Source organism: Lathamus discolor, chromosome 5 (genome assembly GCF_037157495.1).
Source record: "Lathamus discolor isolate bLatDis1 chromosome 5, bLatDis1.hap1, whole genome shotgun sequence".
In the NCBI taxonomy this organism is placed as follows: Eukaryota; Metazoa; Chordata; class Aves; order Psittaciformes; family Psittacidae; genus Lathamus; species Lathamus discolor.
The window spans coordinates 40,411,348-40,431,486 of record NC_088888.1 but is presented as its reverse complement, the minus strand read 5'-3'; the positions used below and the strand labels follow the sequence as shown (position 1 = coordinate 40,431,486).

Genomic DNA, 20,139 nt, shown 5'->3' with positions numbered 1-20,139 from the left:
TAGCCAAGTACCGCGTTAGCAGATAAGAAAGCAAGAACAGTAATTTAATTGAGCTTTTTCTTGGATCATAAATGACGGCCTGGATCTGAAGCATTAGGAAGCCAGCTGCAAGAGGCTATACTCTGCCATGCCTGGCAAAGGTAGCAGAGGCAGGTGAAGCAGATAGCCCAAAGACTGAAAATGACTTTGCTGTAAGGTTTTCTTGTCCAACAGAATTCTATTACTACCTCTGAAAACAGCCCAGTTCTTCAAACTCAGCAATGGAATAATAAACCTACCTGCAAATACTGAAGAATCCAAGCAACTTGTAAGCCACCATCCTGTACTCAGTGAATTTGTGTCAGGCAAGAAAGAAACAGAGGCACTCAACTGTATGAGTTACTAACAGCTGAGAATACACTTAAGAGTGTAAGGAATAAATTTATGCTCACAGCTATTTCAGCCAGTGAATTTTACTTTGCAATTAGTCTGGGATGGGTGCACACATGGAAATCACTAGCACAGCTGACAATCAGTAAAATACCAAGCCCCAATAACCAAGTTGTTTGCAAATACCTGTCTGTATCCTCCTCCTCCACATGTTTCTGATCATTTCAAATGTGTCACTCAAATTAACTGGAATCTATCATATGCAGCATATGTAGTGCAGAAGGAAAAAGACTGCAGTACTGAAGGTATGTTCACTTATTCAACATTCAGGGTTTTTTCTCATGCACTGAATGCTCTCAAGAATTTTATTTCCTTTTTGTTTGGTTTGAGGGTTTATGCTTTGTTTTTTTTAAGTAGATAGTCAGCCCTGTATTGAAACTGGGAACACAGTCGTACTTCCACAAGACCTTTACCACCAAACATAGCATGCTTTCAGTCATTACTGCGTACCAAAGCAATATGATGTACAGGCACACAAGTGTAAATTTAGTTTACTGAAAACAAATATTACAGACTAGCATCGTAAAATACTCAGCCTTGCTTTTGATTCAGTAACAGTACAGCATGCACGGACCACAGTAAAAACCATAAACTATTCCATACGCTTTAGCTACAAATTCAGCATCTTGGTCCCTGATACTCCTCAAACACATTTTCTTGAGGCTCTGTGTATATTTTGTTAGCTTCCATCACTGAAATTTGGAGCAAAACCCAGGGCTTAGACAGTGGTAAGATTTCCTGTGGAAGGAGAGGTCCCAGCTCCAAAAGAATCACAAAAAGCTTGTGCAACTGAAAGTATCTTTTCCCCAGCAACATGGAACAAGGCAGGGTTTGAACAAACACCAAGATGCCTCCTGCAGCACAGCAGCCCACATCTTCACAAGGTGTTTCCTCTAACTCTCCATCATCTCACAAGTCCCATTCTCACACAGGTAACAGTCCAGTATCTAGATTTCACCCAAACAAATAGGTCACTGCATTTTATTATCTTTCAACTTCTCACACACTGCTTTATCTCCTATTAGAAAAAACTTGCACAAGATTGAAAACAACATCTGTTGGCAGGCAGCAAACTTGTTCTCCACTTGTTGCCAGTGCTGACATACACAGAAATGTTCTGGTTCCCCAATAGCAACATCCCTGGCCACATTGCTGCTCTTCTGCAAATCAGTGAATTCCTGGTTATGTTCCTGCAGAGCACACCCCACCACTAATCTCTTCCAGCTGCCTCCAATCACTGAGATGATGTTTCCTCCTTTCACAACCCTCCTTCTTAAAGGTGAACATATGTGTTACAAACACATTAGTGCTTTATTACAGCCAAGTTTTAATTGTTCAGCTGTTCTCTACCTTGCATTGCAGACTGGCAGCTCCTAAAATGAAGCATAATTACTAAAAAACCAGAATAGCAGAAGTTTGACAAAACTATCTCACACAAATCAAACACCTCAATGGCACAGCAGCTGGTTTCCAGGATTTTGTTTGTTGGGACATTTGGCAATCAAAGAAAAATGAGGCAAGCCAACTCTTCTCTTAAGTGCTCACAAATAAAAAGATAATCAAAGATTATTTAGGAGGAGACCTGACTGGATGACTCAATTGCCCTTTTCTACTTTAGTTTCAATGGTGACAGAGAATGTTGATTAAATTTGATCTCGCTTTAAATCCTAGAAAAAGTGAAGGACTTGGGGAAAAAAGAGCACTACTCAGTTACAAGTGTACATTCTATAAACAAGGCCGCTTGATGAGAGCTCCTAAAAATAATTGTAATTCAGTGGTCAAATAAAAATTTGTTTCCTCCTACACTTAACACCCAGTTTAACCTGCAATTCAGAATTCGGTTTCAGATTTTCTTCCCCTTGCCTCTTTCACACAAAATCTACCAAAAATTCAACTCAGGGAGATGTTCTGACTTACTTCGAAATGGATTTTGGAAAACATTGCCCAAGAAATTGACATAAAATTAAATAATTTACCTTGCACGTTTAATTACATAAACATGTTAACCAAAAGTGTTTACCCAGTCTAATCTCAGATCACCACACATTAGTTGTCTTTGCAAACAAATACCCTTTTGATTCTCTTTCACAGACACCCCCTTGTCATGGGGAAAGAGCTTGCACGCCCTTGTGAGGTTGGGAGCTGGTGGTGGCATATGCCTCTGGTAGAGTCTCCCAGGCCAGACAGGTCTCAGCTGAAGGGTCAGACAAAGTGTGTCCATGGGCAGGATGTGCTCACTAGCCTTCGGGCAACCATCCTAGGAGAAAGACAACTCTTAACTTCAAACCCGGCCAAATGGAGCTCATTTAGCCCTGTAAGGCCTTCCATGTAAAAGAAGGATACTCTAATCAAACCTATGACCTGAGGACTTTGCTGTCACCATCCAAGATCACTAGGCCCTGGCAGATAAACCTCAGGTGTAAAGAGTGAGGCTGGTTCTGCGCATGCTTCGCCTCACCTAAAAAATCTACTGTGCAGGCCGGAAGGGCTTGCCCACACTTGCAAAGCCCTGTAGTGACAGGCGAGGGACGAAATGGCAGGTGACAAGGTGCACTGGAATACCACAGAAAGAGACCTTTCACTGTGCTTTTTGCAATCGGATTTGCCTATCCCACATTGGCCTTTTTAATCATCAGCACACTTGCAATAAGCGTGGGTAAAGCCCTTCCCAAATCTTCGTTCGCGAAGTCAAGCCGTCACCCTTTTGATTAGAAATTCTCACTTTTCAACCATTCCTTCCCACTTCTCTCTCACACTCTAAATATTGCATAGCCAGCTTTCTAGAAAAATGTTTTCCAAAGCTAAACATCTCGTATCCATTTTATTTCTTCTTCTGGGTTAATTAATTGTCGTGGTTTAAACCCAGCCACACAGCTCGTTCACTCACTCCCCCCCTTCTTTCCCTCCCTCTACTGCCAGAGGGATGGAGAGGAGAACTGAAAAGAATGCAACTCCCACGGGTTGAGATAAGAACAGTTTAGTAACTAAGGTATAACACAAATCACTGCTGCTACCACCAATAATAATAATGATAAAGGAAATAACAAGGGGAGAGAATACAACACAACACCAGCCAACCGAAAACTCACCCCACCTCCTCCAACCGAGCACCGACCAATACCTCATCCAACCCTGCAGAGCCCTAGCCCTTCCAGGTAACTCTCCGTTACATCCTGGGCATGACGTGCTGTGGGATGGAATACCTCTTTGGTCAGTTTGGGTCAGGTGTCCTGTCTCTGCTTCCTCCCAGCTTTCCCTCCCCTCTGGCAGAGCATGAGGCTCAAAAAGTCCTTGGTCAGACTAAAATATTTGTGTTATCAGCTCTGTTCACAGGCCAAAAGTCAAAAAACAGCACTGCACCAGCTACTAAGAAGGAGAAAAATGACTGCTACTGCTGAACCCAGGACATTAATGCAGTCAGTAAGCAACATATTTGTGGGCAATGTAACCTATAGTTCATATTTCAGTAATCCAGAACCTTCCCCAGTAGGCAAGCAAACATGTTTTCTTTATTACAGGAATAATACTTTAAAAGCCTTCAAGATAGTGTCTGTGTTTAGTTTATAGGAAAAACTGCACTGTGCCTGCAACAGCAAACTCGCCATCTGCAAAATTATTATCACTTCAAAAGAATTTTCTAAAACCTGGGAAAATCTCTCAGGAACTGTAGTCAACTAATTACCTCTGCAATTTAACGTTTAATTTTTCCATTCCCTCATTCAGAGCCAAATCAGAACAGAGCAACTTAAATCAGTACAAAAGCAAGGCTAGAGAAGAAGGAACGCAAGGAGATGTAACCTTCTGGTGCAGGCTTTTCTAGCTTAGGATTTGTGGCAAAACAAAGTTTATTCAAGAAGCACCTGCCATGCAGACAGGGTTACAAATATTTCAGAGACACTTAACTCCATAAACCCTAGAAGCATACAGAATAAGGAATATGTATGATCCAGCTGCTTCCAGCGAATCAGTATATAGATATATATGACCTTCAAGCACCATCCTCTCCTTCACAGTTGTTTACAAAAACATAAACAACATATTACTTAAAACCATAGCTGAGGTCTACTCCCCAGCTTGGCAGCTGAAATCTTTTTCTCCCCCTTTCCTGTTTGTTCATTTCAAACTCTTCCTCTGCTCGCTGCATGTTCAGTACATCAAGCTGCAGGAGTGCACGTAGGTGGTAAAAATTGGGGAGGGGAAGTTTCTGTTGCAAAATTTTAGCATTAGGGCTCCCCTTGATGCTGAGCATAATTCAAGACTGGTGGCTCCAAGAAATTTCTGGAGCAACTGTGTTCATCTAAAACAACAATGGTATTTGGAAATATTTCTCCCTTTATTTCTCCTTTAGAAATGGCACGGTCCCATTTTTGGTCTTCAAGATCAATTAGTAAACCAGGTGAAAGAACAAGCCATAAAAGTAAAATAAGGCCACTTGGGACAGGCCAGCTTACCACTCAAATGGCAGAAAGCTGGAGGTACAGACACATGAAGCAAAGCAGCAGTTTCCAAGCTTTACAGCAGTAACAAAAATTGCTTTCTGAAATTCTAGCTGACTCAGCCAGACTTAGAAACTACATCTGGAACTATAAGGGCATTTTTACACAGCTTAACTAATTCTGAGCAAAGGTAACGTCTTTCCATCAATAGTTCATTGTAATTGCTATGGTAATCCATATTTACATGATATCCTGGCATTCAGCACCCAGATAGCAAAAATGCAGTAATCCATGAATGGAACCAGCAGTGCCAGGGATTAGCTGCCATATATCCCTAAAGAAAAGGCTTTATAGGAGGCAAAGGATCTTCCTTAGAGAAGACCAGTCAAAATGCAGTGAGACCAACAGTAACGAGGAAGATCCATGTGTGGCACAACTGGACTGCTCCCATCAGCAAAGAAACCATACAGGTGTGCTCTTTTCAATACAGTAGTTGATTCATTCAAAACAGCTGATGGTCAAACAGAAAAAGTAAATCATGTTGGTTTACTTTAAATGGGTATGGATCCCCATTTCATTCAAACAAATTCCATGGCATCGGGCAGGTCCCAAGAAGCTCATGTGCAAGTACCACAATACACCAGGAGCAATTGGTGGAGACCCAACAGAGCAGTCACATGTCGGACAGCTAAACAGATGTTGGGGCCATCTTTGCTGCTCAGCTCTGCAGGGGAGGCTTATATTTGAAAAAGCCTCTCTTTAGAGAAGCAGACTGAAAAAGTTTGCTTTCATAGTTAATACTGCATGGCCAAGGAAAGCAGACTGTCTGCCATAGCTTTACAGCTGTCATAGGCACCTGAAGCCACATAGCACTACAGCTGTTAATGAACAGCACAACATTACGATTTTGTGGCGTGAGTCTTTTAGGGAGCTAGAGCACTTTACCCCTGCCTCCAAGTTAATTGGTGTGGGGTTAAAAAGTTACAGAGCAGTCAAAAAGAGATTGATTAGTTTTAATTATGAAGCTTCATACCCAGAAGCTGAGAAGTACTTGACAGATTGCCTAGCCCCCAAGCTTGTCCAAGAAATTACTTACTGCTTCACAAGGTTCCTCACTGTTACTGCCTAAAATATTAACGTAATTATCATGCAGCCAAAGTGTTTTGAAGGATGAAAAGGAGAAAAAATAATACAAAAAAAAAAAAAAACAAAAACCCAAACAACAAAATAACAAACACCACCAAAAAGCCTTACAACCAACCACCATACCACAAAAAAAAAAAAAACAAAACAAAAACAAAACAAAAAATGCCAACAAGAAACCCCACAAGAAACACAAAGTATCTGCAGTCTCAACAATTAAGACAGAGACATACAGCTTTCTAGGCAGTAAAATTCATCAGACCCTGACATCCTATTAAATCAGTTGTAAAACTGTCAAGAACTGCACACACACGTTATTAGAAATACTTCAACCTTCGTCATTTTTATTAATCTTCATTGTATACAGTAGTATCAATCATGAGGGTAGTTATCACTCCCTAAGCACCCAAGGCCACGAAAGGCAGCCCCAGAGAAGTTAAAAAATCCAGGCCACAGGATGCAGAGGCACTGACTTTAAGCTTCAAACAGGCTTTTGTCATACCTGCACCAACCAGACATTGAATCAGGTTGGTGATTCCTTTTGATACCCTGTTTGAGCCAGGGTATCAGAAAAAGATAAGCATAATCCCCATGAGCAAGACTAACACAAGAAACTGTCCTGAGTCAACCACACTGCACAGATCACATTCCAAAACTTGGGCCTGATGGTTCAGACATTCTAGACCTATAATGACTATGGAGAAATCCCGAACTAGTATACACAGATAATTTCCTAATGAAAAATGAATACTGGCAGTTTGAAAACACTTGTCTTCAAGTACATATCAAACGGCCGTAAGACCCTAATGTATGGATCTCTACAGCTCATACACAGCATTCACTATTTGCTCCTAAAAAAGTTTCATTTACCTGTAGTTTTTGTTCATCTTCCACACCTTGCAGCCCTGGCAGACGGTGCTCAGCCTCATCCAGCCACCTCATTAGACTGTCATGTTCCTTCTTATACTGGGAAAACACTGGAGAGAGTTCCACCACCTGCCTCCTTTGAAATGGTCTGCACTCCTACAGTCCAGTGCATTAGGAAAATATAGTGCAAGAAGGAAGTAGTGAACAGAATAGATCTTATTTGTTTGAAAAACTAAACAAAAATACTTGAGGAATCCATTTGAAGAAGCAAATTACAAAATATGCAATAGCAGCCTTTTTTTTTTTTCTTTTTTTAATAGCTATACCCTATTTATCTGCACAGACATGGAATCAAAGGCAGCCTGAGGGGCCTACCCTGCCTTTGGAGCTACACCTCACCTGACCATCTCTGATATGATTCAAACAGGTGAGCTAAAAGCAGTATAAGAATACAGATCCCCATTGTTCTACACAGAAACACTTTTGATACGGCATGTGTATGAAAGCACCACAGCATTCTAGAGTCCATGATTGCTGATAATACCCTATCTATAGGAAGTAAGAGGAGTTCAGAAGCAGACTCATTCATCACAGAAACCTCTTCAGCTGAGAACTCAATGAATGTATTTGTGTACATGTGTCTATGTAGTCACTCTTTACACAGCAAGTAAAGAAAATGTCCAAATGTCTGTACCCATCTAGGTAAATACACATAGAGTGGCCCTCTGTGAAGCTGTGAAAAGGACTTTAAAAATCAAAAACACTCCCCTAAAACTTCAGAATGACAAAATTCGTACTCTGGAATTGGAAAGATTCAGAGAGTCACACTATGTGTACACACATTAAGCTCTTTCCCAGAGAACCTTATACACTAAAAAAGCCATAACCAGATTGCAAGTGGGATGACAAAGGGACAAACGCATAAAAGAGCTTTAGCTATAGTTACTATCATAATCATACCTGCAAACTCTTGTACTTTTTCTGCAGAAGCAACAGCTGTATGCGGATCTTCTCTCTCTTATGGTCCTCCATAGGCTGCTGTAACAACTGCCCTCCTCTCTGTAAAACTTCTTCAATCTGAGCTCTTTCTTGATCCAACTAAAAGATACAATTCTGTATTATCTACAGAAAGCTCAGCTATGGTTTCCAAAATTAATTTATTACCTGCTCAGATATTAACAGCAATGGTACCAAACTACTGCTTATTATCCAAACATCAGCCAAATTCAGGCAGAGATTCTCCACCCCAAATACTGAATCCTAAAATCCAACCTGGTCATTCCGTACACTTCACAAAGAGATGCCCTGCCTGAAGCCCAGTCAATGAGTCAGCAGTAGGCAGCCACAGCAAGAGGGTGCTGTGACTTCAGCTCCTTTTTTCTAAACATTCCGTGACAATAACGAGCAAGCTCAGAGCGAAAAGCAAGAAAGGGAAAACATAATATAAAAACAGCACAAAAGGAAGCATATGTTCTATAACAATAGGTCCTTCCATACAGACCTTTTAAAAATTGCTTTCTGTAGTACACATGCCATTTTCCATGGACTTGTATTGAGCTATTCAGCTCATAGTATTTCATGTGCTTAAAAGGAAGGCAGCTAGAGTGGCCTGGCAGGACTTCACCCCATTATGTAGGCAACAAGGATATCATGATATGAACCATAGGCAACCAGATAGGAACAAATGTAAAACAATTTTATACTGGTGAATAGCAGACACTAGATAAGAATCTAGAAAAATTCCAAAAAAAAGTCCGATTTTGTTCCAAGCTTTTATTTGGACTTCTTATAAGATATACTACAACATTCTTACTTGTACCTCATCTCACAAGCATCCACTGACCTGACCTATGAACAGTAATTTAATGACATTCCAGTATAAATTTAAAGGGAAAAAAATCTATTTAGTGCAATAGAGGCCCAAAATAGAGGCCAAATCCATAGTAAGAGTCTAAGCAGCATTAAGTAATAAACATAAGTTCAGACAGTCAGTCATTAAGAAATAAGGAAGAAAAGTTTGCACGCTATTATTTTTACAGGAAGGATTCCTTATAAAAAAAACCCAACTTTGAGCAGAAGAGAGAAGATAAATGATAATCCAGGTTTACCACCTGAATTATAAAAAAAAAATGATGAAAATGCAGACTCAAGTATGACAAGTTACTCTCAGTGCACCAATCAAGAGGCAGCAGCTATGAAAAAACTATGGGAGAATTGTGCAGTGTTTCCAACAACCTTTTCTTTTTTCTACTCCTGTCTTAAAAAGATTTTCTTAGATGAATTCCCCCTCAGTCTTGAGGAATGTAACACATGGACAAAATAGAAAGGGAGTTAGCTCACAAACCTTTTCATCATCTCCACTCAACTCCAGATGCTTGTCCACAACTTTTAACATATTCTGGATGTCACTCTCAAATTTTTCTAGGTCTGGAAATGCTACTCTGACCTCGCGGGGCTCTGACGTGACAGGAAATCGCTCTTGTCCAACAAGCATCTGCAAAGCAAAATAAAACTTTGTTCAAGCTGGAAATTTTGTCTGAGCTGTCACACAGTTTGATGATTTGAACCAATTCTCCATGAACAGGCATAACAGTTTGTAGGACCAGCAGATATCAGCATTAAAAAAAAACCTGCAAGTTTTTGATCTAACACTGAGAGATAGTTTGGACACAGTGTTGATAGGTATTACTAAGCTTCTACCTTCAAATTTCAATCTCGGTATTTTGGTCTGAAAGCAAGCAAAAAACCTCCAATCACATTAGTTTATGGTGTTGTTTTGTAGTTCATATAGATATGCACTGCAATATATAAAGATTCAGGAAAATGTATAACACAGTTATCAGTACATTTTCCCTTGCAACTCAAGTTATCCCATTACTCAGATAAAAAAAAAGCAGTTGGTCTAAAATCAGTCTGTCAGTTTTTGCATATAAATATCTACACTTAGAAGAGAATCAAAAGCAGTGAAGTGCTGTTCTAACACAAAGATCTATCCCCTAAAGCTATTTGCCATCCTTTTAGCATAGACACACACACATGCACACACGGCGGCATGATTTGGGGCTTGCTCATCCTCACCTTGGCGCTTTTGATGTGCTGAGAGACTTTCTCAAAGTTCCGGTTCAGTTCTGCCAGTTTGGGTTCAACCAGTTCACGGCATGACACCCCCCTACCGTTCATCAGGATGATAGCCTGATCACGCACATTATCCACTCGAAGGCTAACATCATCCAATTCAGATGTTAAGCGCTAAGAATTGAAAGAAAATGCAAATGATTACCCTAGGAAAGGAAAAAATATATATATAAAATGTGGCAACAAACCTGACCTGACGTCACTTAGAACCCAGAAGTGGTTACTTGACAGCAGCATTTCCTACCTTCACAGTTTCCTCCTTTTTGCTTGCTGACTTTTTCTCAATTTCATCCAGCAAGGCTTCAGCCTGATACAACCAGGTACTTATGTGGGCAACATTTTCATCAAATATTTCCAGCTGGCTCTGATGATTCTGGAAAAAAAGATTTTAAAAAATACATCAGTGCAAGAAACTCTAAAAAAATCGACATATCCACAAAAAGCCCCAACAACAAACCCTGCCAAAACCACCACTATAAGTAAAAAGGAGATCAATGGAATAAAGCGTTATGGATACACATTGGAAAGGAACACCAAAACTCAGATTGTACCTTTCACCTTCAATAAGTATCTACAAGAATTCAGTTTTCTTTCTAGATCCTTTGATGATATTGTTCCTAACTCACAAAAAGGCAAACAGAGATAGCTGAGGTGGTTTGTCCAGCTAAAGACAGACAGTGTATTACAACATTACAGCCAGACCACATCGCAGCCCAGCAAAAAACCCACCATTTTTTCAGCTATTACTAGTAGATACAACACTGTGTTATGCGCAGTTGCTGTTGCATTCAATTTTTGTTTTAATTGAGAAGAGGTTACACCAAATCCTGCAAGTTATAATAGTCTAGTTCTGATATGTTACCAATTACATTAAAATATTTCTTCCTCTTAAGAAAAATCACCACACTGTAGACAAGTTAATTAGGTCTGCTTTCATATGCAGTCAGAAATTATAACATTAGATGCCAGAGACAGAAATAACACATTATTCTTAGTGACAAAACAACACTGTCAGATTCAGAGAAGTACCATGCTGCTTAAGCAGAGCTTCTTATCCCAGAAATGGTTGCTAAGCTTTGATCTGTTAGAGTAACAAAACTAGAGGAAAGGAGGAAAGAGAAAGCAGCCCTGTGATTGCTCTCTATAACAACAACAAGAAACTTAAATTTTCACCTAGGGGAAAAACAATTTAACATAAAAAGTCAGCACAAGGACATTCATCACCAGACATGAGCATAAGTTAGAATGGTTTTAGTTGTGGATCATCCTTAGAGCATTTACAAATAAGGGTAAACTACCTGACTACTAACGTGGACATCACTGCATTATGAAACAGACTTGCAGTAGGACTGGATATGATGCAGAGGGCTCATCATCTAAATATAACACCAAAGTTTCCACTATTTCAGCCCATTTCAGGGGCTTCTGAGTGTGGACTGTCATAACTATCTGAATGAAACAGAAATACCTTATCTATCTGAAAACATCAGTGTGGTACGAGCACCAGACTGTTTCATGTCCATTTGCAAAACTTGCAGCTTTAGACTGTACAATACACTTAGTCTTCCATTTACTCAGCCAAACAGATGCTGTTAGCCTCAACTCTGACTTGGCATACTCTTAACGACTTGCTGTTACAGGCTGTCTGAAAGAGCAATAGGCTGACAGAGGGTCCCAAGTGCTTTGCTGAGCACCACTAGTAAGTTACCAATTGTCCATTAAACAGCCATCATCTGGGTCTCAAGGAAATCTATGGGCACAAAAACACTCTGTTCATGCTGGAGCTGGCACAGAGGTTTCTTTCAGGCTGAATAAAGAGCAGTCTCATGGAAACCAGTCCTCTGGGGCTAGTTCCTTTTGTTTTCTAGTTACATTAATAAATTCATGAGCTTATAGAAACTTACATAAAAAGAAGCTGGGCTCTAATTAACCTGTTACAAAACAAATGACACTTTATAAACTGGTGTCTTTTTTCCCATCATTTTAATCTGGCAGAATCAGCTACTACAAGTTAATGAATGAGCCTACTAGCAGTTTCATGAATGCTTGTATACCCCACAGCCTGCTGAGTGTATATGTGATGATAGAGGCCCCCTTTCAGGATAACTTCAAAAGTTACCTCTATGCATTAGGGTAGCAAGAATTGTACTAAGAGCTAAATGACAAATGGACACAAAAAGCTAGCATTATTGGTGTAACAAAAGAGAATGTGATGAAACATTAGCAGGAAGAGGTACAAGGAGCTAAATTGGTAAGTAAGGACAAAAGATTAAAAATTTAATGTACAGCACATAAAAGGCAGGGAGAAAGGAAAGAAAAATTAAAACAGATGTGTGTAAAGTGTTTACTAACCATATGCTTAGCAATTCTATAGAAAAAAGGAATTAAATCACAAAGTGTAGGGAGAGTAAGAACCCAGAAAAAGAATCCTAGCACTGAAGCCAGGAAAAAGGCAAAAGAAAAATAAAAAAGTTAAAGCTAGTTTTACTCTCTACAACTAAACAGGTTATTCACAATAGGTCAAACTAACTGTCTGCCTGGAATATTTACTTAGTTTCATCACCCTGACATCCAGATTCTGCATTTTCATCTCAACAATACCTACTACTGATGCAGAGGGTTGACCAATGTACAGGGGGGTTGTACAAGGGGGTCATACAAGGGGGGATAAAGGAATTTTGCCTGTTTAACAGAAAGCATTGTTTGCAAATATCTGTCAAGCTTGCCATGAAGTACCAGGACAACAGACTATTGATAAGGGGGAGAAACAGTCTGATAAGGGGAAGAAACCGACTGATAAGGGGGAGGAACAGTTACTTAGTTCCAGCGAAGACCAGCTTTTTGGTTTGGACTTTGACCAGACTCCTAAAGAGCATGCGTGACAGCTAGAGGTGAAAAGTTCAGGCTCAAGGAAGACTCATTTACTTCAACTGGAAGACCCCTACTCACAAGAGGAAGACTCATTTACTTCATCTTGAGACCCTCGCCCATGACTGGGGAGGCACTGCGCAGGCACAAAGGACCTTCTAGCTCATTATAATATGAAGTGGGGATAGGACATGAATATGTATAGGCATATTGTGCAACCTCATAAATATATATAACTTTAGAGAATAAATGTAGAGGGAAAAAACACTGAGGCATGCATGCCTTTGGAGAAGCTATCCCCTATGGGTCTCAGTGCTGAATAATAGCATACCTACTTTACAACTTTAACGAGTTGTGGAGTCTATCCGCGTATCACTACTACCAAGCATATGGCGCCAATGCCTACTGGCACATCTAACACTTGAAAAACAGTTTCCCATCTTCCTCATTGTCTATAACCTCAACTCACATCTCCCATCTACAGAGTAACCAGATACTCATTCTACATTCTTTTATGTCCATGGGGGACCATGGAAGTTTCACATCACAGCTAAGTGAGACAAGTAAGAACTGCAGTTGCTCCAAGGGTATGCAGGGAGAACCACCCTGGATCTCTCCCCCACGTGCAACATACCAACAAGGTGTCACACCAGTCCTCGGTCCAGGTCCGAACTCTGCTCCAGCCAGCATTAAGGACACACAGCTTCTCCTCCAGAGAAGTCTCACTCCCTTCCACCAGAGCCTGGAGTGCAGCGCAGCTTTCTGTGATGCTCTTCAGATCAGCTTTCCTCCTCTCCAGCTCCCTCAGCACATTCTGAAACAAGAGAAGCCATTAACACTGCATGCTACTGCAAATCACAGGAGCAAGGCAGACAGATTTTTACTTCCATAGGAAACAATATCATAAGTGATCTCTACCTGAGGAAAAAAAATAAAAATCAAACCAAGTAGAATCACCTGTTTATACTCACTCTATGTATTTACTGATCTCTTTTTGAGTGATCATGCACAATGCATGGAAGTGTTCTGAATAACTTAGCTTGAGACCTTTCTGTTTTGTTGTTTTACAATATATTTTTAGTTCCTTTTCAGTATGTAGGTAAAGCAAATGCATCATATCACAGGTCCAATTTTAAAAGGTTCTTTTTTGCACCATCAAGAACCAGAGAATGAAATTTTCAAGAAACACTTTAGTTTTCTCTCTTTTTCTATTAAAGTACTTTTACAGTTGTCAATAATGAGAAAATTGGTAGGCCAAGGCTGAATGGTCTTGTGAACCACCACTACCACTAGTTAGTGCAGATGTCCAATTCACTTACTACATATTACAGAAGCCCTACTGTTACATACCTACATGAAGACACGTAAATATATGTATCTTTAGCTCTAATAATTTTTCAAAGTAATCTCTGCTTCTTAAGTGTTAATCTAAAAAAAAAAATATATTAAAAAATCTTCTTTGAAAAAAAGTGTACAGACATACAAATCAACTGTGTCATCTATTGAATATCAGTATGTGGTTGCAATGTGGAAAATAGCACCTCTTGCCATAAAAGATCAATAATATTATTATTGATAATATCTGGCTATTTAGAAAGCAAAGAGTGGACAGTGTGGGGAAGAATGCAGTTAATCACAACTACCATCTGGAGCTCCTTGAGCATCTTATTAGCTGTGAAGTAAATAACTTATTATATTATTATAACTTCTTATCTTCAAAACAGAAACAAATACACAAGTTACTACATCTTAAAATATCCCCTAGAAAACCTTAAGACAGGAAGGACAACTTCACATGCAACATAAAGGGTTCCCGGTGGCACAGCATAACAGCTCATGAACTATTTCCACTGCCCCCAAATGTATAGTAAGTATATAAGTATTTACACGCTTGCTTGGAAAGAAATCTCAGGAATACCGCCACAGCAGAAGTACAATGAAAATAATTGTTAATCCCGAGTGAAATGATGAGAACAGGTTATAATTTGATCGTTTTGTAATTTGGTAAGCTTTCAAAATTGTACACAGACCTACTCCAAAAGTAAAAAGTGATAGAAAACAACGACTGTAAAGATCAGTATTACTGAATCACATCAACTGAGACGTGTTGCTAACTCAGCCTACTACATACACAACTTTATATAGTGTGAGAAAATACATACTTTGCTTCAGAATAACTATAACATATTCACCTGCTTCCATGAATAGTTCCAATATATAGATGAAAGAAAATAAGGAATTACAGGGGCTTTTTGTTTTGCAAAGTCACAATTATGAAGACAAAGCTGCTTCAATGAAAAGTTACACAATTTTTCATTTAAATTGCCACTGATTAGTTTCCTCTACTAGTAAAATATTTGACCCTGCCCAAAACTATATTAGCTTATAGTTATTATACTTATGAACTGTGCTAGAGATATAGTAAGTTGCTTAAATACCTACCGAATATATATGTGTGGGGAGTGAAGGTGATAAGGTTTGCATGAAAAACAGTTTGGGAATGAGCTCTGAGGCCTTTGTGCTTAACAAGCCCTGGGGAGATAAGCTGGAATGTTGAAGGAAAGGGAAGGTCAAAAAACAAGCCTTGGAGAGATAGGCCAGGATGTTGTTGTGGTGGGAGTCTCAGTTGGACAGACAATGTGGGGGTTGTGAGAGGGTCTGAGTTGGGGTGGTGGGGGGGACAACACGGGACTGTTGCCATGTGGACAGTGTGTGCTCAGCACTGTGACTGGACTGTTTAGCTGGGGAGTTTTACAGGGGCCAATGAGATTGAACATGGCATGTTTGTGCAGGTTGGGAAAGTACCAAACAAGGGGATAAAAAGAGCTTGATTGTAACAAAGTCGGATTTGAGTCTCCTCATTAACTTGAGTCCTTGTCATGATACACCACATATATGTAAATACATACCAAATATAGAGTAGTATCTTTAATATTTCACTGACAGTTTGAGGCAAGATGTCAGAAATGAAACAGATCAGCCTCAGTACGGTACTGAAAAATCACCTACCAGATCTTCTAAAATTTCATGATATAAGAGGTTTAGAAACAAGTTACAGGGATTTAAATTAACAGCCTATGTTAAATACCACATACTATTCTACGTAGTATTGACATAATGTTAAAAACCTATTCTATACACATTTAGACTGTGCTTACTTTGGCCCAGGCAATTTCTGAGTCCAGATCAGAAAGCAAGCTCTCTGAAGTGGACTTCTGCACCAGCTCAGCCTCAGTGGTTGCTAGCCACTCTGACAAAGAGGCAGCCTCTTTCTTCATTTTGCGTGCCAGCTGGGATGCTCTTTCGAGATCTTGTTTTCCTTCTGTGACCTAGGAAAAAAAAAAAAAAGAAGAAAGAAAAGAGAGAGAAAAAAAAGAAAACAAAACTAGATTTTAATAGATAATAAAACCAAAAGTGCTAGCTAGCTGAAATATCCTCAGAAATATATAAAATCATTGCATTGTAACACTATTTTGCATTAGGGAAGCACACTGAAAAATCATTTATAGATATCTACATCTTACTATACAGAGCAGAATAAAGCAGAATACATAAAACTAGAATAATTTTAAATTAAGATACACTTAAAGGAGACAAAGAAACCTGCATACCAACTTATTTATAGTTAGTAATAACCAAACTGATGTTTAAACTTTGTTTATTATGATAATTTAACTGAAACTCAAGGGGAAATAGAATCCAGTCAGTCACACAGGTAAAATTCAGTTCCTTTTATTATTTTGATAGACCTGCTAGGAGAAAGCTGCAAAGAAAATTTCACTGAAAATCTAGTCTGCCCAGGAATGCATCTCAGTAAAGGGAATATGAAGTTTGATGTTTGCTGCAGTATAATCAATTTGATTTCATACTGGCTACACAATTAGTCTGGGAAAACTAACACAGACCTGAGAATAAATCCAACCACAGCAATCAGAATCAACTGACATTTCAAAAAAATGCCCTCTGTCTCAGCCCACAGACTAAATGATAACATCAGTTTGCAAGTAACTCTGCCCTTCTATCATTTCCCAGTTTCTTGTCTACATGCTTTCTGTATTATAGATGTACAGGTTCCACTAGAATCCACACCTTTGTGAGCATTCTCCACTTCACAACAACAAAATTTCCTAGGGCCCGTTTCAAGACACTCCAACAGTGCGATCTGGCCACTTACCCACAGCTTCATTCACAGAGCACTGAAGAGGCAGAAGTCTGCTTGGACTTCTGTCTTAATTTAGGTAGGAAAAGAATCATATTTCCTCCCCCATTTCCCCCCATCCCCTAAGGGTTTAAACATTTTTAAACGCTTAGATAAATAACTACATATTACTGAGAAAATTGTTCAAATAATATTTTATGCAGCTCATGGGAAATACACGTTTGCCTGCATTTTCTGTTTTCATACCAAGGGCAACCAGAATCACAGAATGGTTGGGGTTGGAAGGGACCTCTTGAGATCATCTAAACCAAACCCCCTGGCCAAAGCAGATTCACCTAGAGCAGGTTCTACAGTATCCTGCCCAGGTGGGTATTGAGTATTTGCTGAGAAGTAAACTCCACAGCCTCTCCAGGCAACACTTTAGATGGATTACAATTACAAACCATCACGGCAAGTCCTAAAACAATTCATGCTGACCATTTACATCAACTCAAACTTCTCATATGACAATCTGATAGCAAATTATCTTGCAGGCTATTTCACAGAGAAGGTACAACAATGCTCAAGGACTTCAATGACTAGCAGACCAGTTTTGCTCGAATGATAAAACCTCAGTGACCCTTTCTTTCTTTGAGGCTACCTTCCCTTCAGGAACACCCTGGGAGCACAGGGTGCACAGTCTTGCACAACTAAAGGACTTTGAAGTGTAATCTTTAATCTCTCAACTGATTGCTTTTGATTATAGTCACTAGCCTATATAGAATCAGCTTCATAATCAAACTTATAACAGCATCTGAGATCAAAACAATAAAGAAGGAAATTTATATGTAGACAAATGTCCATACATACATTTGTTTTCCTTACCTGTGCCCCCAAGTCATTATAAAGAAATTTCAATGCTGTCAGCTGTTCATCCATCCCTTTGGGATTATCTGTCTGTTGTTTCTGTACAATTTGCCTTCCTGTCTTGATGACAGTTTCAACCTCCAACTTCACTTCACTGAGGGTCTTATAGAGTTTCTAAAAACATAAATGTGTATGTTAGTGATCAATTTGTAGTGCAGATTTTCAGACTTTGCTTCATTTGGGGACCTGACCCTGACTACATTTAAACTCCAAGCTATGGATTAAGAGCAATGTCTGCTCAGATTTCAAACTCCCGATGTTCCGCATTTTATTCCAGTTTTAATTTTCACCAACCAAGAAAAAGAATTACTCCAATAATTTAGCACTCTGTAACATCACCACATGTAGCAAGGCTAACACTGTGATCTCTACTTGATATTATGCATAGTACTTGTTTTGTTCAAATACTGAAACCCAAGCTGACTTGCCCCTGAAGTGATACTTCTCCATAACGTAAGAATGAACCAGGGAAGGGAGTTTATAAAACCTCAGCTGTTCCACTGTATCTGTGATCAACAATCCACTTCTCCTATGTCCCCATTCTCATACAGGAGAATTAGAGGGTTTTAGTTACCAAGTGTTTTGTTGGTGTTTTGCAAAGATTTGTAACAGTTCTATCAGGGCTCAGCAAAATTTCCTCAGGAGAGAGTTTAGGCAAGAGGAATCACACAAGAAAGAAACACTCCCAAGCACTGCATACTTACCATGCACCTGTCCAGATGCGCCTGGATTACATCTGGGTCAGTATCCTTCACATCCAAGACATGAAGTTCTGCTTTTACGCCATCCAACACACGCTTGCAATCCAACATGCGCTGCTCAAAATTGGCTGGTTTCTGGAAAAGCTGATACTTTGTAGATACTTCTCGGAGTTTTCTCTGTTTTAATGAATATTATGTTAACAGAATGTCTTAAATTAACATTGCACTTCAAAAGATAACATTTAAAGCATCTCCCCCTCCTCCTCCCCCACCCCGGTGCCAATTCTAACTCACCTCTCATGCCACCACAACTCAGTATACATGGCAACACTATTTGCCAAGCCAAATTTTATCACCTATTCCTACTCTCCACCTGAGCTTCAAGAGAGCTATGAGTCTGCATCATACGCTTTCAAAATATCCATTCTACTGAAATAGATAAACTTTCTGACTTGCAGCTTTTATCCCATGATACTTATGAAACTTAAACTTCCTTACTCAGTTCATCCAGTACTGCTTGTTTCCTAATGAAAACACGTAAAAGCATATACTATTTATTTCTGAGGTTCGCTTGACCGCACCAAGCAATTTATAGGCTGACAACAGCAGTGTGTAATTGAAAACCAGAAGCTTTTCACATTCGAATTCTTAGCACGACTCTCATTTTTACCTGCAGAGCATCCAGCTGAGTTCCACCACGAGGAGACCTGCATTCAGGAGAAGCAGGAGGGAAAGTGCGAGCACTTTTCTTGAGCTCTTCTAAGGTGGATTCATGAGCTGCAATCTCAGCTTGAATTTTCTGCCACATCATAGAAACAGGAAAAAAGTGTTACCAGTTGCTTGCAGGGAAGGGAAGAGGAGCGTGCTTACCACCTATCATCCACCAGAAGTAAGTTGCTCTGTAAAATTTAAACACTATCAGATTTTAAATATTCTGGGTTTGGTGACAGCTTGCTAAACTGAAAGCCGTTAAGATTGTTATTCAATACAACCTTCTTAAAACAGGAAACCAATTCAGATTACAAAAGATATCACCCAGTGCATCAGCACAGGGCTGAAATGAAGCCTTTGTGAATTACCAAGTCTAGGCTGAGCGCTATATTATGAGATATTTCAGAATTTTTTGTAATGAAAAGCTATCATGCAATACCTGGGCCTCCTGGGGCATCTGAAAAGCATCTACCCTGTCAGTCAGGTAAGATGTCAGTTGTCTATCCAGCTCCGCTAAGTTTTCCTGCAGGACCTGCAACATGTGGTCCGTTTCCCTCATGGTCTGAAGCTGCTGCTCCAAGGCAATCTGCCGGCTCACCGCCTGTGTGAGACACAAAGGTAAGACAAAATGGAGCAGTAATTCAATAGGAATTATATCAAACCTTAGCTAGCCAAGGGAGGGGAGACCCAAAAAATCCTATGCCAGGAGGACTGCCTAAAAAAATAAAAATATAAATAAAAATAAGGCAAAAGCAAGCCTTAGAAGGCAACAATTTTTGAAGCC

At 39.6% G+C, this 20,139-nt stretch overlaps 1 protein-coding gene across 3 annotated transcripts in view; it reads right to left on the bottom strand.

Annotated features, from left to right (window-relative positions):
• The window catches only part of UTRN (utrophin), a 386,987-nt gene that overhangs the window by 243,733 nt on the left and 123,115 nt on the right, over positions 1 to 20,139 (bottom strand). For 2 of the 3 annotated variants that reach the window (XM_065680488.1, XM_065680489.1), the window contains exons 30-40: positions 19,795 to 19,956; positions 19,315 to 19,443; positions 18,648 to 18,821; positions 17,902 to 18,057; positions 16,037 to 16,207; positions 13,513 to 13,692; positions 10,255 to 10,383; positions 9,954 to 10,124; positions 9,220 to 9,369; positions 7,836 to 7,973; positions 6,879 to 7,031 (exon numbers count right to left, since the gene is read on the bottom strand). In XM_065680488.1, coding sequence (XP_065536560.1) covers positions 6,879 to 7,031; positions 7,836 to 7,973; positions 9,220 to 9,369; positions 9,954 to 10,124; positions 10,255 to 10,383; positions 13,513 to 13,692; positions 16,037 to 16,207; positions 17,902 to 18,057; positions 18,648 to 18,821; positions 19,315 to 19,443; positions 19,795 to 19,956 — 1,713 coding nt within the window. The remainder of the gene's footprint in view (positions 1 to 6,878; positions 7,032 to 7,835; positions 7,974 to 9,219; positions 9,370 to 9,953; positions 10,125 to 10,254; positions 10,384 to 13,512; positions 13,693 to 16,036; positions 16,208 to 17,901; positions 18,058 to 18,647; positions 18,822 to 19,314; positions 19,444 to 19,794; positions 19,957 to 20,139) is intronic. The other variant, XM_065680490.1, reaches the window with a different exon arrangement.